The following is a 20029-nucleotide window of genomic DNA, read 5'->3' as shown; positions in this document are numbered from 1 at the left end:
AAAAATCATATCTTAGTTTACATTTTGATCATCTGCGATTAAAAGACTAACAGAAATGCTGATGTGGCAATTTTTTTTTATTTTTTTCAATAATAACATGTTATTACCTTATGGTGGCACTTCAACATCACCGCTAAAATTTTATCGGTAAGTGACTAAAATGAAATCCAAACATAAGTTTGGCATGATTTTAAAACAAAATAGTTGGATGACCAAAACGAAATCAAAAAAATAGTTAGGTGACTAAATATATAGTTTACTCTAAAAATAAGAGACTTGGTGAGAAAATAATTGCTCAAACTACACATTTACTCATTTTAAGTACCTAAAGTATTTTCGCTCAAAGTAGGTGTCTGACATTTTTGAGGTTATTATTTTAAGTGCTTACGTCGTAATGATCATTAAAAAAAATGGCTATCCGACGCATGTTACCGACCGAACATCCAACGGCTAAAACCCCTTGTTTTTGCAACCAACGTTGTTGTTTCTGTAACGATTTCTCCTACAAGGCATAGAGGGTGCGACCAACGTCTTTTGCGATGATTTCTTCGCATGCGTTAAGGGTACAATAGAATCCGGTTTGATGAAGTGGCCAATGACAAAGAACAATTACCAAGGCAACAATAACAAAGTCAATGATGGTAAAGGAACTTGAAATTATGGTTTTTAGAGTTTTCATTTTTTTTTTTGGATTTGAAATTTTTTTAAGTTTTTTTAAAATATAATTATAAGTTTTTTTAAAGAAAAATAAAATTTTAAAAGTTATATAAACACAACATTTTGAATGGTTAACGTTTATTTTTTAACAACCGTTATGGTGTAGATACTTAAAAGCGTGATGGAAAAATGTTAGGAATTACATTGAACGAAAAATAGTTTAGACACCTAAAATAAAAAGAAAGTATAGTTTGAACACCTAATTTTTCATTAAGCCTAAATAATTGTTATCATTTGGACAAATGAAATTGGTTTTTGCTCAAGTTAATATGAATTTAGGTAATTAATATTTTAACTCTTTTGGGGATTATTTTGATTTAAGTTAATTTTGAGTTCGTCTTATTTAAGGTTTGTATCTATATTAGATTTGTCAATTATCACTCAAACTCAAAAAGTTTATATGTTTAACTCGAACTTTAACCTAACACAACCTTTTGACGATCAAAGTCAACAATCTAATCTATCTTAAATCTAAATAAATTTGAATAAGTAATTTGAAGTGACACAAACTTAATTTAAATATATATATATATATATATATATATTAAAAAAAATTATAAAGCGTAATAATATTATTGATGGTGAAATTAGGAATTGTAGGTTGTTATTGGAGTAAATAGCGTATAATCGACGAAATTAACTTGTTTTGTCAAAACTCGACTTTTATTTATTATTGTAAAGTTCATTAAAATACAACTTCTATTCTATCTGTGGAAGTATTATTATAAAGTATAACATTATTTACAAGTACTTGATGCAAAGTTGAAATACATTATGATTATAAGGTGAGAATTTAATTTCAAATCATAAAGATGATAATTTCAGATTAAGAATATTGTAAGATTAACATTAATGATAAAAAATAATAAAACATTAAAATAATTAATGGAATAAAAAGTAAATACCCGACCATGTACCTGGGCCACCTGTCCGATGTAGACATCATACCGTTCAAATATATATCATTACACGTAGATTGGTAAAATGGCATCTACTCGTGCAATGCTTCTCTCGTTCGTAGCCTAATTGTATGGGTGGATATTTACTCCAATTTTCTCATTACACATCAAAGCTTTTAAGTTTAATCATTTATCAAAAATAAAATAAAATAATCCAAGTTGATTATGTGAAAACGAAAGGGGGGAATTGAAGAGCCAATCGCCTGCCTCTAATTAAAGATGCATCCTACTATTATCGTTGCTTTGTCAATTCCAGCATGCTCAATTTCCGGCAAAAACAAGTACATTAAACATTTTTGTCTACCTAAGCTTTTATTTATGTTTTAAATAATTGAGTTATGATTAAAATCCTCGAATACCAAATAATGTGTTATATCCATCGCATTATAGAGAAAGAACTTGCTTTCAAATTGTTTGATTTATTTTCCATTAATACTTAATAAAGACGGACCTTAATTTTGAGTTTGACAGTCAAACCATATATGATAATGACTTGATTGCCTTTGCCTTACAAATCTATAACCTTGTAAGTTGCTTTAAAGAAGACTACAAGAAATAATGACATTTTTACTAAGCATTCTATCTCAATCTAATTGATAAAAACTCTTTATAACACCTTCAATTACAAACCATTTAAAATTAAATCTTTTTATAACAACATTTTTAAAATGTTTTCATTTCCTTTGTAAAATAAATGTTTTCATTTCCCCATATTTTTATTTCATTCCTCTCATCAATCCAACTCGGTTTCAATTAATCACCACTGCATCTCGTAATTTCCACTTTTTTGTTGAAATAAATAATTAGAATTCATATGAAAATTGTGATTAATCCCTAAATTTTGAAAATTCTTTTTATCGGTCTATCATAATATAGTTTCAATTCTTTAACTCAATCTTCGTATGTAATAGTTAATCCCAAAAATATAGATTTCTTTTCATTAATCTATCGTAATATAGTTTCGTCATCCTCAAAACCTTTAACGCTGTCTTCATTTACAAACAAAAAAAGGTTAGTATTGAGAATTGAAGTGTCGAGACAAATCGTTAGCGTTGAGTTTAGCATATATCTCCCCAAGTATACTTTTAGCTGTAGAAAATAATTGCCAGTTTTTATATTCAAAGAAAAGATAACGGCTTTTTGCTATTAATTCAACTAAAATAAACGTTGTTTATGATGGGTTCAAGTAAACCACATGTTAAAAAAAAGTAATGGTAGGAAACAGTTAAGCGATGCATGATTCCATTCATTTTTGTATCGACATCAATCATGAAAGCATGTATATAAATCATGTACACACATATGCATTACCTTACCGACATATATTTTTGCATCAAACATTCACAAAAATACGTATACGTCATTTAACAACATTTTGCATCATTTAATTATTACGTCAGTTTTTTTTGTTAAATATTACGGTAAGTGGCTTAATTAGCAACATTAAATAGTTAAGTGATTTAATTGATAAAATTAAAAGATTATTAGTCAAAGTAAAATTAAAAAATAAATTTTAAAATAAATAGATAATAATTAAGTGATCATAAATATAATTTACCATATATATATATATATATATATATATATATATATATATATATATATATATATATATATATATATAATTTTGTCCCTTATAATTTACCATATATAATTTTTCTCTCTTATTTCTTTTACCCAACAGTTCTAAGGTTAGAAAACCATCAATGACCCTCAAGTATTCAACAATCTCTTTCATCTTACTAGGGATACGCGTTCGATTCTTGTTTAAATGTTGAGTCAGTAAATTTTTTTGACTTATTCGAGTTGACGAGTCCTATTTTATAACTCATAGTTGACTTGAAAATTTTCGAGTTGAGTCAAGTCAAGTTAAATTTTAGAATTTCTATTTAAATTTAATTATAAATATTTACAATATTATGCCATCATTTTGATTTTTTTTAAATGATATTTTATCATATACAATTAGGGGTGGTCAAAAGTACTCGGCCCCAACTACTCGACCTGTCGACCCGCTGACTCGGTGTAAAATTATCAGGTATTTTAGAGGTAAATATCTGATTTTTTGGGTCGGGCCCGGGTCACAAAATTACCCTTAATCGGGTACCGTTGACCCGCCGACCCGGTTTCCTTTTTATTTTATTATTATTTTTATTTTAAATTAGATTTTTTATTTCTAATTTCAAAATTATTTTACCATAACATTTTAAATCTCTATTTTTTTCCAAATTATTTCACTTTAACATTTAATTATTTATTAAATTATTTATTTTAATATAAAATTAGTTCAAATTTAGTTGTAATTTTTTTAGATTATATAAGTTGAATTTACAAATTTTGTATTTATGTTATGCATTACAAATTTTTGACTTTTGTGTTTTTTCTATGTGGAATTTTTTAAATTAATATAAATTAAAAAACTAAAAAGAATATTAATCGGGTACTTGTGACCCGAAAATGAAGGCACCTGAGTTTTACGGATACCTGCTTCTTACGAGCCGGGCCACGGGCCGAACTTTTGTGACCCGAAAGTCTCAGGATTTGAACACCCTTATATATACAATACATATATATATTTGTATTTTTTTATATGTGATTTACATATACAATACAAAGTCGATGCACTTGACTCAAACTCTGACTAAAATTTGAAAATCAATCTATTAATTACTGAAAAATTCAAGTTATTCGAGTTGTATTTTACAATTCGAATTGAATTTGAAATTTTTTCGAATTGAATTTTTTAAAGTCGAATCTAGCTAAAAAAATTAATTTTTCGAATCAAGTCAAATTTTGTTCACCCTTACACCTCACCCTCTCTTCTTTTCTCTACTTTTCTTTCTTCCATTCCCCCCCCCCTATTTTCCTTTATTTGACACATTAATCATGATTGCATTTCTTTTCTCACGTTCATCCATTGTCCGTGCCCATATGATGTTGATTTGATTACCAACAACCTCTATTTTGTATTTATTTTATAGATATGAGATTTTATTTTATTTAGTAAGTCTTGTTATTTTCTTACAAAAATTATTGAAAATACCTTCTCTCATGCAAGTTTTGATCATATTTTTATTTTTTCTATTCTTTTATGGTTGGTTTTACCGTCGTTATTCCAACCGATATTCATTTATTTTTCAATATATATATATTCGATGGATCCAACAGGGTACTAATAAGGTGTTTCACTTCCTTGATAGAGTAGTCGTATCTCATGCAAAATATTTTAATTGAAAATTTATTCCTTATCAAATTTTGGTTGTTATTAATAACGATAATCGATTAGATAATATCAAAATTTTCACAATGACTTAGATTTAAGTGTATTGTACAAATATATTGATTTAAGAGTAAGTCTTTTGAAATTTTGATTGGTATATTATTGTTTTTTATTATGAATAAAGTTCTATACTTTTAAAAATACTATTAATAAATTTATGGTATTTTATTTGTATAATTTTTTTAATATTTAGATATTGTATTTTAATACTTTTCAAAAATATTTTTGGCTCACTAAAAGCAATGCAAAACATATAATTTCTCATGCTAAAAGTGAGTTTCAAAATATGAAAGTTTTAGCTTTTATCTTTTTAAAAAAAGTATTTTTAAATAAAATTATTTATTTATTTATTCTCACATATATATATATATATATATATATATATATATCATTTTTTATATTTTCAAAAATAATATCTAAAACAAATATTGTATTTATTTAAAAATAATTTTTTAACAATAACTCCAAACACTTAAATTTTAAAATAAATAATTTAAAAAATATTTCTTCAAATTACTTTTTTATCACACTTTTTAAAGTCAATGTCAATTAAGGAGTATAATTAATACCTAGGGGTACTAGGCATTTTATTGTTTGTGAAGAAAAAGTTGTAAAATAATTGAAGTCACCACCACGTGGCAGCTAATGTTTGGTGAATCCCAAGAATCTTCTACTTTCAATTATGCAAATAGTGAGAATGATGTTTTATAATTTTCAGTCTCACACTTTCTGAGGTGAATCCCTCCTCTTTGATGTTAACTATAATTTTGTCTAAGAGTTACAAAATATCCTGGCTGTAATTATTTGGTATTTAATCTGCCACGTGTCGAATTTTAGAGATTTTAAACGACGAGAGTGGCTTTTTCCTATGTGGAATCTTTCTTTTCTTTTATTTTTCTCAAGAAAATGTGATAAACCCAAATTGGTGATTCGATGTCAGGACGATTTGTTAATGGAAGAAAAAAATATATATAGATTTCTTGAAAAAAGCAATTTAAATTTAATACAAATAATTTTATATGGAAAAGAAAAAAAAAAATCTGTTGGCATTGGTTTAATCATACGAGTGGTTAAGAAAGAACACAACTGCATGTCTTTTGTTTTAATCTTTATAATCATATAATTTTATTATAAGGTTTGAATTTTTGACAATTTCATGTTTTATTGCTTCGTTAAATCATAACACAAAATTCAATTGGTCATTTTCTTTATTTTAATGTTGGTTTGAATGTTTATGTTTAATGGTCTGTATTTATTTTAATGATATAATCTTTAAAGTTAAAATTAATTCATTTTATTAAAAATGCAATCTGATATATCCAACGCTTTTAATTTGGTCGACGACTCTAAATCAATACAGATATGATTTTATTTAAATTTTAAAACTTTTATAATTTTATAAATTAAATTAAGTTCAATTAATTCGTGATATGTAGGTCGATATTATATATATAATGAGTTTCTTTTTTCTACGAGTTAGATTTTTTTGAATCTATTGAGTGACTTAGTGGTAAAAGGAAATCTTATTCTCATTCGGGATTGAATAGTTACATCTTATGTATGTTGTCAATAACTAAGAAAAATTCTGAACAAATATTACGCTGTAATTACACGTTAAACTATTAAAAAAAAGATTTTAAATTTTGTGTAAAGAGGTAGCCATTAACAGGAAAATAAGTGCAGCCCCTAGCTAGACGGTAAGATGAGAGGCCAAAAACTTGGCGGTGGGGGCATGGACTCGGCGGAACCGGCCAAACTGGGCGTTCGATATCAATCGCAATCTCTAAGCTGCACGCAGATAAGGGTGATTGAATGAGATTGGCATTGGAATTTACGTCCAAACCCTAGTTGACCAATATTTTTAGGCACTCCTCATTGGTATATAGCTTGGGTCCTTATCTACATTTGATATACACACCATATCAATTTCCATTATTGAAATGTCCAACCATATATGTAATCAATCACTTGTGTTGCAGTTTTTAAAAGAAATGGTGAATACTGATAGCAGTCATTATGAAATTTGGTGTTTGGGAATAAAAATAAAAAGGAAGAGAAAGATGAAAAGAAAGTTATGGAGTGGAAGCATTAAGTTAGAAGATGATGAAAAAGATTAGGTTCCGAAAGGCAGAAATAAGAAGACGGTGTAGGCCCTAAAGACGGCTTGCCATTAGCTGGATCGAAAGCTAAGCTGATGATGCCTCTTTCCATTTCAATGCAGTGGTCTACATCAACCTCTCTAATCTCTCCCGCCTATTTATATACGTACACTTCAGTTTCATCTCCATATCAAACTCCATAAATTTCTCTTTTATCTTGCCTTAAACATGGTGTCAATCGCGTCTTTAACCAATGCTTTTGTTCTATTTCTCTCTTGTTTTCTTGCCATTTCGCTCTTGGTCTCGGGGCGACCAGCCACTTTCCTCGAAGATTTTAGAGTCACTTGGTCCGAATCCCACATCAGGCAAATCGATGGAGGAAGGGCCATCCAACTTGTTCTAGACCAAAATTCAGGTTATACATTTCGTGCGGTCACTTTTTTATTTTGAAGTAAAAATTTAAACCATGTCATGTTACTCTTAATCACCTGTTGTTATTCGCTTTCTTTAGGCTGTGGATTTGCTTCCAAAAGCAAGTATCTATTTGGACGTGTCAGTATGAAGATCAAGCTCATCCCCGGTGACTCCGCCGGCACTGTCACCGCCTTTTATGTACGTAAATCTATCGACGTGATCTTCAATTACATTTTGAAACACTGAAAAAATTGGTTTTCATTATAATCTGGATTGCAGATGAATTCTGATACAGACACTGTCAGAGATGAGTTAGATTTTGAGTTCTTGGGAAACCGAACCGGGCAACCTTATACTGTCCAAACCAACATCTATGCTCATGGAAAAGGTGACAGGGAACAAAGGGTTAACCTTTGGTTCGACCCGGCTGCAGATTTCCATACTTACACAATCATGTGGAACCATCATCATATTGTGTAAGTTTTCACAGGACACTTTAAAACTGTGTTGAAGAGTATTAATGGTTGGGGTTTGTGGTTTTATAGGTTTTATGTTGATGAAGTACCAATCAGAGTTTACAAGAACAATGAAGCAAGAAACATCCCATACCCAAAAATGCAGCCAATGGGGGTGTATTCAACGCTGTGGGAAGCGGATGATTGGGCAACAAGGGGAGGCCTAGAGAAAATAGATTGGAGCAAAGCTCCTTTCTTGGCTTACTACAAGGACTTCGACATTGAAGGATGTCCGGTTCCAGGGCCAGCAAACTGTGCCACCAACGCTGGGAACTGGTGGGAGGGCACAGCTTATCAAGCTCTGAATGCCATGGAAGCTAGGAGATACAAGTGGGTACGTATGAACCATGTGATCTACGATTACTGCACCGACAAGTCCCGATACCCGGTTACCCCACCAGAGTGCATGGCCGGCATCTGAAATACCATTATCCAACTCAACTGTCCAGAATATTTGATTTTTACCGTACGTCTTCATGTCATACTTGACGTATATGCCCCTCTCCCTTTGTACCATAATAGTGCCACAAGAGGAGTATATAAAAAGGGAAATAAACAGGTCTTGTGTGCAAATTATTTGTGGAAGTCGATCCCTATTTGTATCTCTGTCTGTATTTGGTCCATATTATTTTTGTGGCCAATAAAAAGCACTAGCCAAATGTATAATTATTTAAATACTTTTTGTTTCATTATTATAGCATCCAATTCTCAGTTTTCAGCCCCAAGGCAAAAACTATTGGTAGAAACAAGGAAATGACTGAATGCTAGAAATGTGTTTGAAATATTTGGTTCCGTTTGATATGTGAATGGTCCCATCCTTGGTTTTATTGTTTTGAAGTTGAATGTTTGGCCAAAATTTGATTCATATTGGTCGTCCCACGCATGAATCAAATCAGGACGATGGTCCCTTCATTTCTCATCCATATTTTTTCTTTGGAAGGAACTTCGTTTCTTTCTGAGGTCCAGATTTTGGCCTTTTATTTCCTTCTAAAAGCTGGATTCCGTACTTCCAAATCGCTGGCCAGATACAACACAAAGTTGTGTGTTGTTATTTTTTAAAAAGAATAATGGAATGTAAAACTTGAACTCTAATTTATGACGTCAACAAATTATATTTTTATTATTATTATTGTATCTCCTCCTTATATTCTCCATAAATTACACTTTCATTTTTAGTTTTTCGGCCATAAAATCTTTAACCCTCCGTCCAGTTATAATTTCTTAATATACTATTAGCATGCCTACGTAATCTATTGGCCAAATCTGTATTATAACAATCAAATTTGTTAATCATATCAATTTATAAATAATCATCATCACCTTAGGTCTCACACCAGCACTAAGAATTTACATATAAGTCACCATGCAAGACAGGAGAAGTGAATTCTCTGGTACACTAACACTTTCTCATACTCTCACCATTATCTTCTTCAACATACCAACCATAGTGTATAGCTTTCCGTTCAAATCATAAGGAATAAACTAAAAAAAACCAACACAATTCAGCCTTTTCAATCAACAAAATTCCAATTTAATCAATAAAACCATTTTAAGAGGATAATATTTCACATTAACAATTATTTCTTTTACAATCTAGATTATATCATATGGGAAAAAAAGATATTGATGCTTACAAAGACATAAAGTTTTGCATTAATGGTTCATGGGTCAAGAAGGGGGAAAATCCTAGTGTTATTGGCCCAATCTTTTGATTAGTTAATTTAATGCTTTATAGCTGTTAAAAGAAAGGAAATAACCAACTTGGCGGAGCCGACCATGTTTGGTACGTGAGGTGTATTTACTAGGGCCCCATCAGGCATAAATCCTCAAACGAGCAAACCATTAAAGCTAGAGACAAGGGGCCATCCTCTGAAGCGCCTTCTACAACTCCATTCCCATTCATTCTCATTTAGATTGTCTTAAAAAAATGGAAAAAAAAAAACAAGACCAGAGATGAAAATAGTTCTCCAAAGAAAATAGATTCCCATTAGAGAATTTCAAGTGTGAATTAATTAGTAATTTCAAGTGTTGGAATATGACATACAACGCCATAGAGATGAAATGCATTGGGACAAAGAATCTACATTCAAGTGAAGCACTTTTGATCAAAGTAGATAGGAGCCTAAGATTAATCTGGACAAAACATAATGAAGGCAAAGCCACATACCATTGTTGCTCACAAGTAATAGTAGACTACAAGTGGGCACAAACCTACATTTAATAATGAGTTACTCTTATTTTAATACTTCTTATTTCTGCAAAATAGAATTGATTTTCAATAGCTGAATGGACAAGAGAAGCCTTAATGTTCAGAATTTATACTGAAAGACCTCAAAGTTTTGCTGCTTTGGCCGCTAGGAAATAGGCCCGCTTCTTTTACTCTTGTAAGGTTCTCTGGGACAGGATGAATCAGCTTGGGATTATAGATAAGACTTGTAAGATCCCTAATTCTTTGTGGCATTGATTTTCACTGCAATTGCCTCTGAACAGTACAGACAATTTCTGAACAAAACATTGAATGACCTGCAACACGAGCACTCACAACCATAAACCAAGCTGCCAAGGAAAATAACGAAAAGAAAGAGAAGCACATGGTAAGCATTGTATGATATAAGATGAAAAAGATCCCTAGTGCTAGTTTAGCCTTTCAAGGACATTGCAGATCGGTTCGTGCAAATATTTCTTTCATACTGTTTGCAAATAATCTCCACATCAAAATGTGAAGATAGACTTGGATTATTTCTTGGGAAACTCATTGGAGTGTTAGGAAGGGGAAACCATATAATAACATAATATGATTGGTTTAATAGATAATCAGTTAATTAGAATGGGGTGTATGCACAAACAATCAAAGCCAAATCAGTTTACCGTGCATGAAAAGACTGGTACAATGAATCATCAACTTAGCAAGCATAACACCATTCACTCTAATGGATGAAAGCAGCTCCGACAATTATTGGACAACGTTTTGGATAATGCATTTATGCCTTTAAAAGCTTGATAAATGCTGCAAATGCATCTAAATCCTAGAAGACATCCAAATTACATGCAATTACATTGCCCCTTCAACTTTTACATAGGTCCCTTTTGATCAGACTTCAGAAGTAGTGTTCCCGTACCTAGTTGCAACAGAAGAATGTGAGACCAGTAATGGTTGGTCCTACCTCTATGCAAGGGCACTAGGTGTACTAGACCAATAAGACAGAAAGGACATAAACGGTAATCAAGTTACCTAACTTGTTTGCAGGTTTGAATCATTTGGGTGGACAGGTAGTCCAATGCCAGAAGCAGGATACTATGGAAGCAATTAAATTACAACTGATAACAACACATGGCGAATGGGAAATAAAATAATGTTCCAACATGAACTAGATTAAAATATACAAGTATGCTAGAGTTCCACATACTGCCTTGTAGTTGTGATTGAACGCAACCAGTCCACTAGGCACATGGTGTGGAAAGCCTTACTGCAACTGTTATTCTCACAAGTGTAATCAGTTGCATTTCCACTATTAGGTCTATGCTCATCACCTACAAGACATTTGAGAGTTAAGTCTGCAAACAATTGTTCTGAGACATCTAAAGCATGTAAAGCATTACCTATGGGGAGATATCGAGCATAACAGATTCCACATTCATCTAGACGATTATTCTTCTCTTCATCAGCGAGCCTTGGCAATTGGGTGTTCATAAGACACTCAAGATTTTCTAAGAAGGCAATATCCTTCACCCTACACAATTAATCAGACTATATAAATATAATAAATATATAAATGAAACACAATAATAAAAGTTGCTACAATCAAATGAAACCTATCCCGTACACAACATGATATTGTAAGCTTCATTAATCTTAAATTAGATAGAATCCTTAAGATTCTAATCGAGCCATACTGTCATTAGAGAAGGAATTAACACAGCTCTGTAATTTTTTTTCTCCACTGTTAAGGACACACTCACTTCACTAGTGCAAAAGTTAAAACCCGAGACTTAAGGACATACCATTTATCAACATTTTTTTTCCATGTCTTTCTCAAGGAGTTCACAACAATACCTGAACCCATTAAACGACACCTACAAAGACCTAAATATTAATTATTCATACTAAAGGAAATGTAAGAAGCTTTTAATATAATTTTATATTAATTCTTACTCTGGTAATGATCTAGGATCATTGATATTGATAGACAATATCATAGAGCAATCGTTTCCTGAGTAGAAAATAGTTAAACCTTGTGTTCAGTATAACAAAGGGGGCAAGAACAAACATACATAAGAAGATGGAATGAAGAAATTACTCACCTACTTGAATTTGGCGACTCACAATCGCACGAGATGCCTGCTTTAAATCAACAATCTGAAGAGACCTGTCAATTTCTTCCAAAGTAGACCAGAATCCTTGAAGCTTCTCCAGATGCTGGATAGGAAGGAGGACTCCTAAGTTCTAACAATAGTAAAATGCCATGGAACCAAAACATGATCTGAAGCAAAAAGGAACTATAATAGGTTAAAAATGTTGAAGTTAATACCTCCTAAAACTGTTGTACCAAGTTTTTAAGTCTTGAGTTCATTGTCCATTCTAAATTGAAGATATATGGAACATCCTGAGGACAGAACAGAGGAATTTTAAAAGGCATCTAAGCCTCCATTGGAAGAATTAGACCAAAAGGACCGGAGACAAACCGCTGAAACCATTGGAGGAACTTTAGGATAAGCTTTATCCAATTCAATTTCCAGAACACGCACTCTTCCCTTTGTATCTCTAGCACCGAAATGCACAAGAAGTATAATTTGATAAGCAACAAGGAACAAATAATTGATTTAAACCGCAATGTGAACTGATGATTTTCTAACGCCAATATGATTTTTTTTTATCAATTTTAAGAAAAAAGATCCAAGCCTCCAGGTTTCAGATATGGCCACTTATGCGTTAAAACTACATGAAAGATACAAAAATAAATAGTTACTAGAATTGATAAGAACAGAGAACAAAAGAGCTATTAATTGATACAATAGAAATAATTAAAGACATCAGCAAACTGGATATTGGAGGTTCTCTACATAACACTGGATCATCAATGCCATCCTAAGAAAATATATAGATTTCATTGATTCTTTGGAGAAACCAAAGGACAAACATGATTTATAAGACTAACCCTGATGATTGAAGTAGGACTTGCCTAAAAAATCTATGCTTAATCACTCGGTAATTATCTGATTTCAGATTCAGCAAAAGCGAAATGAACTCACCACTTTTCAGTTAAACTGCCTACTAAAACCTTAGAAAACCATGGAACCAAACAAACTTTAAAGTCAATGCTAGTAATTAGTCCATCTCTTGTTTGACAAGATTCGTTCCAGATATGACGAAACGGATCACATTCAGAAACTATGTTACCTGGAACGCAAATCGTCTAGTACAGGGAATGAAAATCGGAACGCAATTTGCTATTTCTATGGAACATAATTCGATAGTCGTGTTGTCCAATTCATTTAGGATGAATGAAGTACGATTTATTAGAGTATAAAACATATTTTTGGATGTATATATATCCACATACATATAGGGACGGATGGAGAATTTTATATTAGGGGATGAACTTCTAAAATTTTAGGAGGGGACGACTTATAAAATTCAAGGGGGACGAAGATAAATTTTCAATAGAAAATACATATAAAATAATCAAATTATATAATAATTTTAAATTTTTAAGCAGCCAACCTATCCCCCTTAGTCCATCCATATCTATAAATATATACATTACACACGTGTATATGTATATATATTCCTATATAAACATATAATTCTAAGTAAATAAATTCTAATGTTTATTAACGGATTCTTTTACTCAATAATATTATAATAAACTATATTAATAAGATTGCTAGTTTTACTGAATTGAATTGCAAGTCTTCCTGAATTTGGGACTTGTACCAATTTGAAAAACGCTAGGAAGATATGATTTCTAGTAACAATGTTCAGAAATGCCAAAGGTGTTCCATTCCTTTAGGAAACTGATATTAGATGAATTGACAATGCAATCAAAAGGGTACTTACAAAACACGAAAAATAAGGAAATTTAGATCTCCTCCCACCCTCACTAAATGCTCCCATCCAATCTCTTCAGTCTGTAATAATAAAATAACACGACAAATCAAACCAAACCCATAAAATGCTTTTGACATAAGAATAAATAAAAAAATGTTTAAATAACCTCAGAGTAAACAGCACTGTAAAACGAGGACGACTTAGCCAACTCTATACATCTAGCCTGTTGATTAACTTCCTGTAAGCAAAAAAGGGTTCATAGCAAAAAAACAAAAACAAAAGTAAAAAACGTTAGTTCAAGCTAACCAATTGATTTTGGTTATTTTATTTCTACATTATAACAATTAAGTAATAAAGTCTAAATACCACAATGTGAGAAAGGGGCCATCAATGGCAAGGTGAGTATGAAGAAGAGATGAGCAGCAAGTAACCAGTAAAGAAAGTATCACACTTGTATATTGATTGTGTAAAGAACTATGCATGGAATATAAACTTCTGCTATTTATATCCAACTTCTAATGTCTAATACAAGCCTAACAAACTTCACAATTGATACTAACAACCCTAACTACCACTAACAGCTTCAAGAAGCTCCTAACTACTTTACTAACAACACCATGCAAGCTAAGCATGCATACGTAGTAGCACGAGCAGCACGAGCACCATTGTTGCTGACTCATCATGCTAACATTCCCTCTACTTCTTCTTCTTCTGCTCTTCTGAAGTTGAACATCCATGAAATCCAATCTTCTCTCGAAAAACTTCAAATGTTGCTTTAGCCAATGGTTTAGTAAAACCATCAGCCACTTGATGCGCTTCTTGATGAAAAGACGAACACTTGAAACGAAAGTGCGCTACATCCTTCCGTTTGACTTGAATCGGAAGTGCCGATGCTTCATTCCATTCGACTTGAATCGGAAGTGTCGATGCCTTATACCGTTCAACTTGAATCGGAAGTGTCAATGCCTCCTTCCGATCGGAAGTGCCGAAGCTTCCTTCCGTTCGACTTGAATCGGAAGTGTAGATGAAATCACAAACGTCTAATTTATCTTCAGACTTAGATTCGTCGGATGAGATCACGGAGAAACTCCAAGTATCATGTTCTTTGAAATCGATACTCCCTTTCTTAACAAGGGAAATAGATGATTTTTTCTTGTAAAACGATGAGTCAAGTACAGAGATAGAACTCTACTACAACTCAGTGAAGTGGCCATTAGTTAAGTACGTCTCAGCTATAGAATTCAATACAAGTTCATGTTGATGCCACCCCAATTTTGAAACCGAGCCATGAACCCATTACAATATCCTTAGTCGTCCAATGAAGGAACATGCATGTAAAATGCTCATAATTGTCACCTCGTTGGGTGCAACCCCATCTTATTGCATCTTAAAGAAAACCATAAGCGCTTCATGCATGGATCCACGAATCACATGACCTGAAATAATAGAAGTCCAAGCAACAACATCTCGGGAACTTAATCTCTCAAGAAGCTTAACCGCATATGATAAAATCCCAAATTTTGCATATGCGCCAATCAAAGAGTTCTGTAAAATGTTATCCATGTAACCGTGTAGAATACAAATGAATCCAGAATTGCAATTTTCGAAAACAATTTGTAAAGCAGCTTCTAGCGTGAATTCATTGGTGCACTCATTCTCCAGTATCTGAATAAAAGTGGTTATCCTTTCGTCAGCTGGCAGTAACCTGATATCATTGTTGTCCATGATGCCACAGTTTTCTCAGGCATATGATCGAACAACTTTCCAGCGAATTCTATACACCCACATTTTACGTACATGTCAAGAAGACAGTTATTAACAAAGACATTCGCTAGTGAAAACTGCAAAAAAATGATGAAGTCTACAGTAGCTACAACTTGAGAGAAAAAGAACTCAATCGTCGGTGCAACAGCGGAAGAGTAAACGATGCCAGGATCTGTTAGCGAATGATACCATGTGAGAAAGGGGCCATCAATGGCAAGGTGACTATGAAGAAGAGATGAGCAACCAGTATCCAGTAAAGAAAGTATCACACTTGTATATTGATTGTGTAAAGAACTATGTATGGAATACAAAACTTCTGTTGTTTATATACAACTTCTAATGTCTAATACAAGCCTAATAGACTTCACAACTAATACTAACAACCCTAACTGCCACTAACAACTTCAAGAAGCTCCTAACTACTTTACTAACAACACCATGCTAGCTAAGCATGCATACGAGTAGTACGAGCAACACGAGCACCATTTTTGCTGACTCATCATGCTAACACACAAACTCTAAGACCCTAAATTCTTTCAGACATTTTCACAAACAATTCGTCAGAAAATGTAAAGAACTGAAGATCGAGCGACACAATTGGAGATAAGAAAGCGCTGACAGAAAATGAAATTACCATTGGCTCTTGTTCTCCGAGAATAAAAAATAATGAAAATTGCTTATTTAGTAATTAGGTACGGTGACTGCCGCTTTAGTGGCGTTTGTAGCGGTGGTTTCAGAGCGTTTATGCTTTACCTCTTTTACCACCGTTTTTTTGTTGGTTTAGGCGGGAAAGTACTGGATGACTATACTACTATCTAGAGGGGTTCAAATATATTTGATATGAAGTACCTCGTCTGTCAACTCGATTTAAAATTATCGAAGTATTTTAGGGTGAAAATTTCAATTTTTGGGTTAAGTATTCGGCCCACTATTTTACGTAAGTTTCTGGGTCGAGTTTAGATCACAAAATTATTTTTAATTGAGTGCTTGATTATTTGATTATTTAATTTTTTTCAAAATTTTATTATAGATTAAATTTTTATTCTCAATTTTAAAATTTTACATCCTAGCATTTAAATTTTTAATTTTTTAAATTATATCACCTTTAACCTTCTAGATTATTTCCTTAATTATTTATTTTAACTTTAAAATATTTTAAATTTAATTTAATTTTTAATTTATTATTTTATGTTTAAATTTTATTTTTGAATTATATGATTTATATTTTTAAATTCTATGTTTAGGTTATGTATTGGAGCCTTTTAAGTTTTCTAATTTTTCTATGTATTTTTTAAATAATATAATTTTAAAATAAATATTAATTGGATATCTATGACCTAAAAATTAGAGTACTTGAGTTATACTGGTACACGATTTGTGGGTATCTTCTTATTACGAGTCGGGACACTAATTAATATATTAGTACAAGAAAATTTCGGGTACTAGATATAAACACCCCTACTACATCCAAGCACTTGTACCAATTGCTATTTACGACAAGGTAGACAAAATATTTAGTCACCAAATTATTACTGGTGCTTTTTTTTATCATTCGGTTAGTTTTTTTCATTATACATAATATTACGTTTTGATTTCGTTTTGATCACATGTTAAAAATATAAATAGAATTGATGACGTAACATTTTCAATGATGATGTGATATTACCTTATAGTAACACTTTAGCATAACCGGTATTTTTTTAACAGTAGATGACTAAAACTTAACGTTAGGTATGTTTTTTGGGGGGGGGGAAATAGTTGCATGACCAAAACGTATGATATAAATAAGGGTAAACTAAATATTTAATAACCCACTTATTCATGCGGCTTCGTTTTGGTCACCTAACTTCTTTTTTATAAAAAAAATATCATATATATAACATTGTATTTTAGTCATTCACCATTAAAAAATAAACAAATTACTAACATGATAATTATTTTCAATGATGACGTGACATTTTCGTTAGGGGTACATGTCAACATTAGTTAATTTTTTAACGACGGGTGAGCAAAACGAAACTAAAATGTAATTAGTTAAATGACTAAAACAAAATCATGAGAATAGGTTAGTGACTAACTATATAGTTTACCCCTAAAAATAAGTGTGATTCATAATTATTTATTAAAATTTAGAGTTAGTTGCATCACACATCCTCAAAGTATGATACTCATTTTAAATTGGTCCCTAAACTTTTAAATATTTCAATTTCATCCCTAAAACATGACTATCATTTTAAATTAGTCCTCAAACTTTTTAACATTTCAATTTCATCCCCAAACTATGACCTTACCTCTAAATTGGTTCCTAAACTTTTTGAACATTCCAATTTCATCCCAAACAATAAGTATATACTAGTCACATCCCTTGTTAATAAAATCGTTAGGCTAATTTATGTTATTATATGTTTAAAAAAACAACATTTAAAACTATGGTTGAAAATAATTACATATTTGGATGAATTTGGGGATGAAATTTGAATATTCAAAAGTTTGGGGACTAACTTAGAAAGATGGTCATAGTTTAGGGATAAAATTAGAATGTTCAAAATTTTAATGACTAATTAGAATGAGAGTCATAATTTGGAGATAAAATTAAAATATTAAAAAATTTAAGGATCAATTTAAAATGAGGATTATAGTTTGGAGACATATGATTTAATTAACTCTAAAATTTAAGGTAAACTATATCAATGGATACGGTATGGCATATTCAGTTGTTATTTTAAACATTAATATATATTTATAAATATATTTTCAAATTATTTTATAATTTATGTGATAATTAAATTCATATAAAAACCATTATTTTTTCTTTTCTCTAAAGAGTGGTTTTGTTAGTGTTGTTTTAGCAGACGCTGATACTAAATTTAGTGTTGTTATCGGTATTCTTTTATCATTTATTTTTTATTTCACTGTTTTTGTTTTTTATTTGTAATAATTATGTCTTTATGATAATTTTTTCTTTATATTTGTAATACATTTTTTGTTTTTATGACACATTTCATTTGTCTTTTGACACGTTTTTCAGTTTTAATTTTTTATCGTTTGGTTATTTGTCTTTTCTTCTTCTTTTTAAGGTTGGATTTGACGTTGTCGTAACTAATCAAGATGACGCTCATTTGTTATCTCGCTAATCTTTTCTATTTTGGACCATTGAATTAGATTTGGATACGCAACTTGCGTCCATAGATGGTTTTCTCACGATGTTTGACTCTGATTTGCATTTATCATTGCTCTTTCAATAGTTTAATCCTCTATTATGGTGGTTCATTTATTGTTGCAGTCAAATATGTTTGTATCTACTTCTTGTTCGAGATTTATAAATGTTTTTTCATCATTTTTTATATGATTCATATATGATATTAGTTGTCTAATTTATTGTCGAAGAATATCCAAATTATTGTTTAGTTTAAAATTCTAATTATAACCTCTCATTATAATTTTTGTTATTTTCTTAATAAAATTAATTGTTTCTTTTAAAAAAAACAGTATATCATGTTTTTTAGATCTAAACTTGTATGGGTTATGGTCCAAGTTTTAAGGAGCAAAATTTGTGGACTGCATCACGTTTGAAGTAAACTTAAATTTGGGCTGCGAGAGCCCCACCAAAATTAATTCCATGTTTACAATTATGATTATATTTGGTATATGAAAAATCATTAATTTTATGATTTAGATTTCATTTTCAATATAATTTGAGAAAATATATGAATATATAAATTAATTAAAATTAAACATGAATATATTTAAAAGATATAAAAGCATGATATTCAAAAGATTTTATCAGCTTGAGGATTGGATTTTTTGGGTAAAAGATATGCTTGATGTTTTTGACCAAGAATCATGCTAGAGATCTCCCCGAATCTAATTACCTTTAAACATACTTTTTCCAAGGTGTTACTATTATTATTTATGCCGTTTAATCTTGAAGGCAAAGTATTCTTCTAACATGTGCGTCAAAAAGTTTGAAAATTAATAAATTAATGAAAGCCAGTCAATTCAGAGTTCAGACCTCCTCCTAAATAAATTATCAATATAATAATGAGAAAGTTGCATCACACTTACATGATGATGGCGCCACACTTTGATGTTTTGGATGCTCTAGTTCCGTTTCTCACCCATGTTTATTGATTTAATCATGAAAATTTCTAGGAAACTAAGGGTGTGTTTGGTTAGGGGCGTTTTCAGGTGTTTGGTTCCCGTAAAATAAGAAAGTCAATGGATTTAGTTTT

At 31.2% G+C, this 20029-nt stretch overlaps 2 protein-coding genes and 1 long non-coding RNA gene across 3 annotated transcripts; 1 reads left to right on the top strand and 2 right to left on the bottom strand.

Annotated features, from left to right (window-relative positions):
• The first annotated feature begins 7227 nt into the window (after nucleotides 1–7227).
• Nucleotides 7228–8586, top strand: LOC120141720 (probable xyloglucan endotransglucosylase/hydrolase protein 6). Its single transcript, XM_039156514.1, has 4 exons — nucleotides 7228–7470; nucleotides 7567–7667; nucleotides 7749–7945; nucleotides 8015–8586. The coding sequence occupies exons 1-4, from the start codon at nucleotides 7284–7286 to the stop codon at nucleotides 8403–8405; spliced, it is 876 nt and encodes a 291-aa protein (XP_039012445.1). The 5' UTR covers nucleotides 7228–7283; the 3' UTR covers nucleotides 8406–8586.
• Nucleotides 8587–10129: 1543 nt separating this feature from the next.
• LOC120141710 (E3 ubiquitin-protein ligase FANCL-like) lies at nucleotides 10130–11710 on the bottom strand. The gene is made up of 3 exons (XM_039156508.1): nucleotides 11585–11710; nucleotides 11392–11515; nucleotides 10130–10507 (listed from the first exon to the last, which is right to left on the bottom strand). Exons 1-3 carry the CDS (start codon nucleotides 11673–11675, stop codon nucleotides 10429–10431), a joined length of 294 nt encoding a protein of 97 aa, XP_039012439.1. The 5' UTR covers nucleotides 11676–11710; the 3' UTR covers nucleotides 10130–10428.
• Nucleotides 11711–12041: 331 nt separating this feature from the next.
• Nucleotides 12042–12615, bottom strand: LOC120141711. The gene is made up of 3 exons (XR_005517794.1): nucleotides 12514–12615; nucleotides 12287–12401; nucleotides 12042–12195 (listed from the first exon to the last, which is right to left on the bottom strand). It is a non-coding gene; the product is annotated as an uncharacterized LOC120141711 (long non-coding RNA).
• Nucleotides 12616–20029: the final 7414 nt, after the last annotated feature.

Source organism: Hibiscus syriacus, unplaced genomic scaffold, assembly GCF_006381635.1.
Source record: "Hibiscus syriacus cultivar Baekdansim isolate YM2019G1 unplaced genomic scaffold, ASM638163v2 tig00110813_pilon, whole genome shotgun sequence".
Lineage (NCBI taxonomy): Eukaryota > Viridiplantae > Streptophyta > Magnoliopsida > Malvales > Malvaceae > Hibiscus > Hibiscus syriacus.
Note: the sequence above shows the minus strand (reverse complement) of the source record. Positions and strands in the feature narration are given on the sequence as shown.